Here is a 12,083-nt window from a genome sequence, read left to right as displayed (position 1 = left end):
GTGTTTCTAGCAGAAAGTAGGCACAGACCAAATCTCACCCTATTTACCAAGATAAGCTCAAAATGGGTTCATGACTTAGACATAAAGGGTAATAAAATAAGTAAAGTAGTAGGGCATGGAAGAAATCATTTGTCAGATCTCTGGAGAGAGAAAGAGTTCATGACTAAACAAAAGACAGATGGATCATAGGAGGTAAAATGGATTAAAGGTGATTACACTAAATTAAAAAGGTTTTACTGAAACAAAACCAATGTAGCCAAAATTACAAGAAAAGCAGGAAACTGGGGAAAAACCTATGTAACAAGTTTTTCTGACAAAGGTCTCATTTCTAAAATATATTAGGAACAGAGTCAAATTTACAAGCATACGGGTCACTCCAGTCAGTCCCCAATTGATAAAGGGTCAAAGAATATGAATAGGCAGTTTTCAGAGGAGGAAATCTTAGTTACCAATAGCCATATGAAAAAAATGCTCTAAATCACTAATAATTTGAGAAATGCAAATTAAAACAACTGTCAGGTCTCTTCACACTCATAAGATTCGTTAAGACAACAACAACAAAAAAAGAGAAATGATGGGGTGGGGGAATGTGTAGGAAAATAGGTATACTAATACACTGTTAGAATTGTAAACTAGTCTAATGCTGCTGGAAAGCAACTTAGAACTATGTCCAAAAAGCTACTAAACTGTACATATTCTTTGGCCTAGTGACACTACTATTAGGTCTGTACTCCAAAGGGATCAATGCAGACAATTAGGTGGTACTGACCTGAGTTCAAATCTGACCTCAGATGCATAACATTTACTAGCTATGTGACCCTGGGCAAGTCACTTAATCCCACTGCCTAACCAAAAAACAAAAAACAAAAACAAAAACAAAGAGATCAATGAAAGAGAAAAAGGATCCATACATATAAAAATATTTTTAGCAGCTCTTTTTATGGCGGCAAAGAATTGGTAACTGAAGGGATGCTCATCAATTGAAAAATGGCTAGACGAGTTATAGTATATAAATGTGATGGAATACTATTGTACTATATTGTGCATTATATAATTATAATATATAATGAAGAGGATAGTTTAAAAAAAAACCTGAGAATGCTGTATGAACTGTTGCAAAGTGAAGTGATCAGAACCTGGAGAAAAATTTATATACTAACAGCAATACTGTAATGATAAATTGTGAAAGACTTCATAACTCTGATCAACACAATGTCCAACCACAATTCGAAAGGTCCTATGATGAAACATGGTATCCACCTGTAGACAGAAAACTAATGGACAGCAGACTGAAGGATATCTTCTGCTCTTTCTTGCTTTTCTTTATTTTTTTTTTTGTCGGGGGGGAGTGGTGGACACGGCTAATGCAGAAATTTGTTTTGCATGATCATACATATTTGTAATGGGTTTTGTTTTTCTCGTCTTGTTAATGAGTGGGAAAGAGGAATGAGGAAAGAAAGAATACGGAACTGTAAATAAAATTCAATTTAAAAAAAAGAAGGGGGAGAAGCACATTTTTTCATCTCTTTGAGAACAAGGTTGGTTGATAATTATAATTACATAGCACTTGACTCTTTTTTTTGGTTCTATTTATGTTGTTATTATCAATGTGTATAATGTTATTACCGGTTCTGCTTACTTCACCCTAGCATAGGTTCATACAAGTCTTTTAATGCTTCGATGAATTCTCCATATTCATCATTTCCTATGGAGCAATAATATTCAATTACATTCACGCACAATAATTTGTTGAGTCATTTCCCAATCAATGGGCATACACTTTGTTTTCAGGATTTTGCTACCACAAAAAAAAGTTGCTATAAAGACTTTGTTTTATATGGGATCTTTGTTTCTCTTTTCTTTACTTCCTTGGAGCATATGCCTAGCAGTGGGATCTCTTAGTCAATGAAGCATGGACATTTTAGTCACTTTCTTAGTTTAATTCCAAATTTATTCCCAGAATGGTCACACCAATTTATAGCCTCACCAATGGTGTATTAGTGTATTTATCTTTCCACAGTCCCCTCTTAACACTGACCTTCCCATACTTTTTCATCTTTGCCAATTTGCTAGGTATTTGTGTGAAACATTAAACCTTTTCTACCCTGCTTTTAGAGGAGCTAGATGGTATAGTGGATAGAGTACCAGGCCTGTAATCAGGAAAACCTGAGTTCAAATTCAGCCACAGACACTTACTAGCTGTGTGACTCTGGCCAAGTCACTTAACCCTGTTTGCCTCAGTTTCCTAATGTATAAAATGAGGTGGAGAATGAAACGGCAAACCATTCCAGTATCTTTGTCAAGAAAACCTCAAATGAGTTTTGCTGAAATTGCTGGATAACAACAACAAATCTGCTTTTCTCTAATTATTAGTGATTTGGAACAGTCTTTCATCCATCGTCAATAGTTAGCAACTCTTTTTTTGAGAACTGTTTGTTCATATCTTTTGACCACAGATCCAATAAGGAATGACAGTCTTACATACTGCTGTTAAGAGTTCCCTATATATCTTTAAGATATCAGTCCTTTAAAGGTCAGAGATAAATAAAGCAAAGGTTTTTCTTTCAATTGCTTGTTTCCATTTTTGTTCTAGTTGATTTTATTTGTGCAAAAGTTCTTCAATTTCACATAATTAACACAATCCATTTAATACTTTGCCTCTCTCTCTCTAGTATGGTTAAGAACTTTCCCCTCCAAACCATACAGCAAATGTTCATTTTTAATGGGAAAATATGAGATGTCTCTATAATTTCTTCAGAAGAAAATAATAATGGACAAATACAGCAGATCAAAGAGCAACCCTGGTATCTGGTACATCTAAATAGGGGACACAGAAAGAGAAGATTTTTTTAGGGTAGTAGATGCTGAAGAGAAGACAGTATTGGGTAGCTATGGAAATTAAAGTTGTCTAGGTATAGTAATGCAATGATACAAAAAAAAAAGACATTTAATGTAGCTAAAGGAGAGAAACCTAGTTTCAGAAAGAGTAACACTATCAGACTAAAGGGATCCTGAACTGAGTATAGCTGGACTTGGGGACTGAACAGGGACATCTGAGACAGGAAATTCAGTAAGATGTATGCTCTAAGTTGAACAGATGTTAACTCTGTGCCCACAACTAGATAACTATAACTGCCCACCTTTAAGAGTTAAGTAGTAGTATAATACAATATTTAGAGAGTTGGCCTAGAGCCAGGAAGACCTGGATTCAGGGCTGCCTCTGACATATACTGACTATGTTACCTGGGGACTAGTCATAATATCTCAGTATCCAAGGTATCTCTCTAAGACTATAAGTTTCTGAGAAGATGCTGCCCTGTAACTGGTACAAAGTTTCCTCACCCAAGAATTCCTTTTATCAATGAAATTAAAGGCTTATTTCCCATTCTGTAAAGTATACACCTAAATTCTCATCACTTAAGACTAGTTTTACAATGTTATCAGGATAATTAAACAGAGAGAATAGAGAGGTAATAAAAAGAGAACCATTGTTTTTAAGGCAATATCCACAGGAAAGAGTTCCAAATCAGGAAACTTACCATACCTTCATAGTCATTTGAAGTCAAGGCTGTATCCCAAGGCTATACTCCTTTACCATTTTTACTTTGTTTTTCCATTGGTTTTTCCCTTCCCTCCATTTTGCAAAGATTTTTCTTTCTTTTCCCCAGGAATCAATAATTAAAGACATAAATGTGCTATGTGAAATATGTGGTTTGTTCTCTTAAAAAGCTTTCTAAGTATGTTAAGATGATTAAGCAAAAAGTTTTTAAACTATTTTTAACATTAGAGTAACATGCAATCTACCAACTTCCAAAATAATTTCTACCAAATTCTCTTCCTGCCTTATAAGGCATAGCCATATATAAAAAAAGTTACCAGTGTCTGCTCTAGCTTTCTGAATACTAGACAAAGCTCCTTTATAGTAAGAATATGAATCTGAAAATCTATGTCATTTTGCTGAAATTTTAAGAATAATTCTTTTAAATTTCAAAATAAAGCATCCTTTATTACAAATCAGAAGTATTGCCTTATTACATAATAAAATCTACTTGAACACTTCAAAATTTTCTTTTTCAATTCGTTGTGACACACTACATGCCTGTGCTGAATGCTAAAATATATAAAAACATTTTTTTTAAAATAAGGTGACCTCAGAAGCCCAAGCATGAAGCAATTCACTGTATTCCTCCAAGATCTATTATAATCCTAGATTATATAGTGAATTCATATTGATCAAGCAATTGTAGATTTATTCCTATGGTAAAGTGTGTTAAAGTGTCTCAGTTGTATTCAGTTTTATTCATATGTACTCACAAATCAAAAATCTTTAACTATTTAAACTGAGTACTTACTGATTGCCATGCTAGTGACTCCATGATCCGATGTTCACAACGTTCTAAATGTTTTATCATTTCCCTCGTCAAACTAGCTTCTGCCTTGATAAAGCTTTCAATCACTTTGTAAAAATCAAATGCTTTTAAATCAAGTACATTCAGAATCCATGGAAAAGACAAATCTGTTCCGGAATCATGACTCTGGTATGTACTCCCTAGAAGTAAAAGAAGAAACCAAATTTATGTGGGCATTGTCAAAGTAATAAACCTTAGGCTCAAGGTCTCATCTACACTAGATTAAAATATTTATTTATTGCCCTAGGAAATAAGGTAGCAAATTTCTATTAAAATGAAAATGTGAAATTTAGGAGTCCAGAGTTAGTATTAAGATAAAAAAAAGTTTTGGAGAATCACTAAAACTTATATAGGCCCTGAGGTTATTTCTGGAAACATCACCTAAATACCCCAGTTCATTCATTAACAATAGTTCATTCAGAGAATCTTTATAAATATCTGGTATATATAAGATATTATACTAGTAATTGGGGGGGATTAGACATGTATGTAATTATTATGAAAACTAGAATAAAGTTCAAAAGAAAGGTACATTAAGATGTTATGACAACTCAAAGAAGAGAGAGATCACTTCCAGCTATGGCAATTTCAAGGAAGACTTCAAAGAATAGGTCACATTTGAACTGGACAGGATTTAAACAAGTAGAGATGGAAAAAGATCATTCTAGGCACAGAGAATAATGTGAACAAAGACACAAATGCAGCAAAACATGGTCAAGGGATGACAAAGTAGTTCAGATTGGCTAGAACTATATGAGGGAAAGTAAAAGATAAGGCTGATTGAATGATATAAAACTAAAAACTTTATTCAGCAAAACTGTCAAACCAATAAGCATTTGCTGGAAACCTACTATGTGCTATATGGTGGGAACAGAAAGGCACAGTTTCTGCCTTTAGGGAGCTTACAAGGGAATAATTACATGCACAGAACTAAGTATGTACAAAATATATATAGTATAAATATGAAGTCAGAATCATAGATTTAGAGCTGGAAAGGATTTTAGAAGTAATTTAGTCCAACACCTTCATTTTACAAATGAGGAAACTGATTCAACTCTCTAAAGATTATAAGTAACAAAACTGTTACTGATCTGTATTAGTAGTAAGTTAATAATAATATTATTATAGCTAGCATTTATTGAATCCTTTAAGGTTTGCAACACTTTTACATGTTATCTCACTTAGTCCTTACAACAGTTCTAGGAGGTGAGTGCTGTTATTATCTCTATTTTACAGATGAGGAAACTGAGGCAAACAGAGGTGAAGTGACTTGCCCAGGGTCATAGTATCTAAAGCAGGATTTGAACTCATGTCTTCCTGACTCCAAGACCAGCTCTCTCTGCACTGTGCTACCTGGCTATTCAGGTTCATCCCTTGGAGGTCTCTGCATCAATGAAATAAAAGATTTGGCCCTCCCCTAAATAAAAAGCAAAGTAACTTGGGGAAGGGGGAGGCAAAGAGCAAGTAGGCCAGTCACATGGTCATGTGCTTTAGGCAGATGAACTGAACAGTTGTGTGGATGGAGTGGAGAGCGCAGAGGCTGGATACAGAGGAACCAACAAAGATATAATTGTAACAGCCCAGAAAAAGAGATGAAGACAGACTAAATTGGGTTGGTTGTACTGTCAGCAGAGGGAAAGAAGTTGACAGACTCAAGAGATGTTGTGGAAGTATAATTAATCATAACATTTGGCAACTTATTAGAAAGGAGGGGAGGGAAGGGAGGGTAAGTGACAGCACCGAACCAAGGATAGCTCTGAAGTTATAAACTGGATGAATGGAAGAATGTTAGTGTTTTCATCAGAAAGAGCAGAATCTGAAGGGGGAGAGATGCAGGGTGATCTGCAGGGGGAAGGGGAAAGGGAGAGGGAAAAAGGAAGAAGAAGGGTATGGAAGAGTTCTGTTGTAAATGGATGGAGTTTGAGATGACTATGGGACATTTAGCTAGAGAGGTCTAGCAGGCAGTTAAGGAAGAACTGGTGCTCAGGAGAGAAATGAGGGTAAGATATATAGATTTGGAAATCAGATGCATAGAGATAAATGAACTCTTGAGAGCTGATACAACAAAGAATTAAAGTGTAGGAAGGGAATAGGATTTAAGACATAGTCCTAAGGTACACCCTCAAAAAGGAAGATGTAGGAATATGAAAGATGAACCTGCAAAGGAGAGTGAGAAGGAGCAGTCAAGGGGGTAAAAAGAGAACTGGGAGAAAACAGTGTTATGAAAACCCAGGAAAGAGAGCATTTAGAATAGGGGTTCTTAATCAGGGGTTGGTGAATTTTTTAAAAAAATATTTTGATTACCATATTTCAGTGTAATCAGTTTCCTTTGTAATCCTGTGTATTTTATTTAATGCATTTAAAAACATCATTTTGAGGTGGAATATGCTTCACTATTCTGCCAAAAAGGTCTAAGACAAAAAAAAAGTTAAGAACCCCTGATCTAAAAGGAGGGAGCTAACAACAACATCAAAAGCTGCAAAGAGATCAAGAAGGACAAAGAATGAAAAGCAGTCTTGGATATGGCATGAATGAAATAACAACATTTTGGAAAACAATTATAATTTTATTGATGACAGTAAAGAATTTCAACTCTTACAAGATGATACATTGGTTACTCCCTCATACAGAAACTGCACAGTGCTTCCAAAGCAAACATTTTTTACATTATCAGAGCTCTTTCAAGGAGTTCAACAGGTACTCATAAATTCTGTATGCCAAGCCTTAGGAGCCCAAGGTATATTTAAATAAATGTGAGTCCCTTAAGTAAATTTTCTGTTCAGGTGTTATTCACAAGTATAGACCTGACTTTAAATCTTAACCTGTTAATAAGAAGCAGTAACAAAAAGTAGATCACAGTCTCTTATAAATTCTGAATTTAATAAAAACAGTTTAATTTCCAATTAGACTTACTGCCATATGTGGCCATTACAACCTCGACAGCGCAAGCCAACAGCGATGTATGGAAGATGTTATCATTGAGAAGTTTGCTGAAAAGAAAATCATGAAAACATTACTTTTTGTTTAACAAAAAAAGGAAAGCTTCTATTAAAGTTGAGAAAATTCACCTGAAGTTCTGAATAGATAAACGTTCTTCTTCCTAAAATAAAAAACAAAACAATGTAAACTGGAACTTTTTACATTATAGTATTAAATTGTATTCAATTCAACAAATATTATTAAGCTCCTATGAGTAAGACATTATGCTAGGGACAGGGAAATACAAAGATGAAATAAGACATACTGCTTGGCCTGAGTTTAAACTTAAATTAAACAAGTACAAAAATAACTACTGTGAGAAGGATTGAGATAGGCCAAAAAAGGAGTCCACACAGAGTGCTATATGAATTTCAAAGAGGAAAAAATCACTTCTAGCTGAATGAAATGAGGGAAGTGTCACTAAGTTGAGTCTCAATAGAAGGGATACCAAAAGACAGAGATGGAGGGAAGGACGCAAAGGAGGGCAAAGGGAAAGAAGAACATTCCAGAGGTAGGGTGTGCTATGAACAAAGGCATAATGATTGGAAAGAACTGGACAAGAGTGGGGGATAGCGAATAGTACAGTCTGGCTGCAATATAAAGTGTATGACAGGGAGTAGGGTTCAATATGGTTGAAAATTTAGATTGGATCCAAAAAGCTATGTGCTTTAAAAACCAGAATAAGATCCTTATATTCTACTTAGTAAGCAATAGTGAGGTACTTCCCTGTACATACTTGTTAACTTCAAGGTTTAGAACCTCAGAGACAGTTACAACAAAGAGGTCTTTGAGAAGCAAAGAAGCCAAGGGTAAAGCAGCTTTTTGGGGGAAGGGAATGGGTTTACTTTTAGAAATATGTTTAAGTTATTGATAGATTTCTAGACAGATATATTTGACAGCCACTGAAATTTGCCAAATATAAGACAAGAAAACCAGAAATCTCAGCCTTTGCTTCATCCCTTTGAAAGGGATCAGATCAGAAAGGCTCAGATGTATACAATCTGGTTCAGGTAGTGGATGTCGTCAAATCTCTGCAAGTCATAGCAGATTGATCCATGTAGAGGTGACCATGGGCAAGGACAGCACCAAGAATATCAGAGTTACAGTAACTACTTCCCTTGGTATCTAATTCGATGGTAATACACAGGCAGTTTTTTATTCCTCCTCCCTCTCTTTCACTTTAAGGCCTTGGCACATAGCAGGCACTTAATAAATATTTAGTGATTGATTTGTGTATGCCTAGGAAGGCAGCAGGAAGACCTCTCAATTGTTAAGTTGACAAATAGTTGCCTTGGTACCTCCTCAGCAAGAGTCATCAACTTTTCTATTCTTCTTCTGACCCTTATTGGACAGTCTCTTCATCTGACAGCACATTATCTTTCTTTGGAGGACAAGAATCAACTTGTTCCTCAGAGAGTCCAGCTTCCCCTTCTTCAGGAACAGCCTCATATCTTTAAGCAGGTCCAAGCGGTAGCTCTTCCCTTCCCTTTTAATACATCCTTCTACTTTACAACATAAAAGAGGTCATGATCCTGCTCTGAGTCTTTAGATTTCTTTTTCTCTTTTTGTTTTCACACTGAAGCCCTTCATTTTTTTTGGGGGGGGGAGGGTGTTGTTATTGTTGTTTTTCCCATTTGCCTGTTAAGGAACACTATATTCTCCCTGGTAAGTTGGAAAGTACAGAGGTGTTGTTCAAGCCCCATTTACTTTCTCTTACAGGAAGGAAACAAAGCTGGTACTTTTATTATTAATACATTATTAGACTACTTCAAAAATATAATTCTAATGCATTCTACTCATTACAAAATATTTTCCTTTTCTCCACACTTTCCAAAAATAACATCTTCAAACCTTTGTTGTTTTTTGTTGAATTTAACTGAATTCTTACTAATAACTCTTAGAGGTAACTTCCCTAGAGATAAAGTATTTAACCCTTTCTCAACACATTTTCACTTTAACAGTCAGTGAGGGCAGAACAGTGAGGGCAGACTAAGAGGACAGATTAAAGAGTCAAATACCATAATAAGGGTGAAAAATGGATTTGGAAAAAGTAAATTATATGGGCAGGCAAATGTTCGTAGAAGGGAACTTCAGAGGTTCATAATCTTGAAAGTGGAACAGTCTTAAATGTTGAGGTAAAACCTGTGACTACCTTTTGGGTCTCTGAAGTAGAAGAGAAATGGAGATTATGGGAGTTAAACAGTTCAGGGAACTATGTGGATAGGGTCTTAAAAGAGGTATTACCATGGATAATGAAATCTCTAAGAATGAGGGCAGAAATAAAGAGAAAAGGGACGACATGAAAGTCTTTGAGAAAGGTTGGAGAGCAGAGTGGAGGCTGGTAGAATATAAACAGTGATTAAGAGAGAATATCATCAGATAGTATGGATTTCAAATTTTTCACTTACTGATTTAAGCATAGATTCCATAACTCTGTAGTATAATCGCACTCCAAGTTTGTATCGCTTTAAAAAACACACAGAAACACAAAAAAGTGTGAGATACCACTGCTTTAGAAAAAACACAAAAAGATGAGAGATCTTGAAATACAGTAATGACCACTCAAAGAAACAGGGCTGCCAATGGGTCATGAAAACTAAAAGTAGAAAAACTGAAGAATAACATAATGTTTATTATATTAAAAAATGATGTTTCTAACCCATCACTGATAGGGTAACTTTTATTGTGCCATCACTAGCAATAGTAGATTTATACTAATAGTTTCTGTTTCTTACCAAATCCACCAGGTAGTCATTGTAAAAAAGCTGGCTAAATTAAAGGATATGGGCTTTGGCCATGAAACAAATTAGAGTTTACCAGCACATACAAGGTTTGAATTTGGCTTTGGGTTTTTTCCCTCATTAATACCATGATTTAACCAGATGGACTGGTTAAGTAGCCAAGTTTATTTTCAGATAGAAATACACATAGTATATCCCATTATTCCAAAAAGTAAACGTACATCATACATTTCCACCTCAGAGGATTTACAGTTGTTATTCTGTAAAAGCAGTGATGGAAGAAAAATGTAATCAAACCTCATACCTTAGAAGTTGTGGCCTCTTACATATATACTGCACTTCATACTTTTCAAAAACTTTACAATACATGTGTCTTCTCTCACCACAACAACTCTGCATAACTGTCACCCTCATTTACTAAAGGAGGAAACAGAATCTAAGTGCAGATAAATGTTATACCCAAAGTCACAAAACTAATTTATGTTGAAGCCATGCCTAAAACCCAAACTTCCTGATTCCTAACCTATCTACTGAACCATGATACCTGCAAAGAACCATAACAGACAAATGAGTTAAGTGGATTCCAACTGTCTGATTTTCTGATTACTACCCCAAAGTAAGACATTTAGTCAGCTGAGATGACAAGAGGAGGATAGCTGGGAGTAGCTTTAAATTACACCTTCTTTTGACAAAAGAACAATAGCTTAATAAGCTTTACTTGGTAGTATCAATTAATCAATAAGCATTTACTAAACACCTTAGTATACCAGGCACTCTGTTAGGTGACAAGAAAAAAGACAAACTGGAATTGTTACCTGTGATCCAATTTCTACACATCCCTGTCCAACAGCCTCAGCAAATTTCTCTTTAAAGATGCGTCCAATATTCTCTACTCTTTTCAGGATACTTTCCTTAGGATTGACTGTACAATTCTTCAAAGAAAAACAAAAGCACAAAACAGTATCTTCAATTTTTTCATGTTTACTGCAGATGAAGAAGCTCCTTCAGAAAAAAGTACATAATATTTCCAAATATGTACACAGAGTAAATTTAAATAATACTAATGACTGAGAAGACTGAGTATCCAAAGAAAGTAGCATCTGATTAATTCATCATCAATCCAAAAAGATTTGGCACACTTTTAAAATATTTTAGCTGAATGACACTTTAATCTACAAAACATAAGTGAAAGTCAAATAAATTATTTTAGTAACTTTTCCCAATCTAGAATTTTGTCAGCTCTATGGGGAAAATCAGTCACTCAATAAGCATTTGTTAAGGTCCTACTATGTGCTAGGCACTTAATAAGTGCTAGGGATACAAAGAAAGGCAACAGATAGTTCTTGCTCATGTGGGAGACAACATGTAAACAACTATGTACAAAAAAGCTCTATATAGGATGAATACGAAATAATCAACAAAGGGAAGGCACTAGAATTAAGAGGGACTAGGAAAGACTTCTGTGACAAGGTAGATTTTAAGTGAGACTTGAAAGAAGCCAGAGAAGCCAGATGGTGAAGATGAGAGACAGCATTCCAGGTATGGGGGACAGCCAATGAAAATGTCCTGTGGCCAGAGATGAAGGTTCTTCTTGTTTGGAAAACAGCAAGGAAACCGGTATCACTGGATCGATAAGTTAGTGGGGGGCATATGAGAAAACTAGAATGGAGGGGGATTATGAATTTTGAGGGAGTTAAGTTATGAAGGGAAAGGACTGTATCTTTCCTAAATGCTGCATAAAATAGGTACTTAATATTGGTTGAATATATGAATTATCTAACCATATGAATCATGAAGCACAAAATGGGGAAGGGCTCACAATATTTATGCTGCACTTCCATAGAAATTATCTCCAAAGTCAAAACAGAAAAAACAGACCAAAAGGCTTAACTATTCAATTTTTATTTTAAAAAACACACTTTACTCTTTTGTAGCATAAAATGAAGCATTCACA

The 12,083-nt window shown here is 35.2% G+C and overlaps 1 protein-coding gene across 2 annotated transcripts in view; it reads right to left on the bottom strand.

Annotated features, from left to right (window-relative positions):
* Positions 1 to 12,083, bottom strand: part of RB1 (RB transcriptional corepressor 1) — a 184,702-nt gene that overhangs the window by 111,010 nt on the left and 61,609 nt on the right. For both annotated transcript variants that reach the window (XM_020993794.2, XM_020993795.2), the window contains exons 13-17: positions 10,945 to 11,061; positions 9,797 to 9,853; positions 7,478 to 7,509; positions 7,323 to 7,399; positions 4,353 to 4,549 (exon numbers count right to left, since the gene is read on the bottom strand). In XM_020993794.2, the coding sequence (XP_020849453.1) occupies positions 4,353 to 4,549; positions 7,323 to 7,399; positions 7,478 to 7,509; positions 9,797 to 9,853; positions 10,945 to 11,061 (480 nt within the window). The remainder of the gene's footprint in view (positions 1 to 4,352; positions 4,550 to 7,322; positions 7,400 to 7,477; positions 7,510 to 9,796; positions 9,854 to 10,944; positions 11,062 to 12,083) is intronic.

Source organism: Phascolarctos cinereus, unplaced genomic scaffold, assembly GCF_003287225.1.
Source record: "Phascolarctos cinereus isolate Bilbo 61053 unplaced genomic scaffold, phaCin_HiC Scaffold_726;HRSCAF=1367, whole genome shotgun sequence".
NCBI lineage: Eukaryota > Metazoa > Chordata > Mammalia > Diprotodontia > Phascolarctidae > Phascolarctos > Phascolarctos cinereus.
The sequence above is the reverse complement of the archived record's forward strand: the minus strand, read 5'-3'. Positions and strand labels throughout refer to the sequence as shown.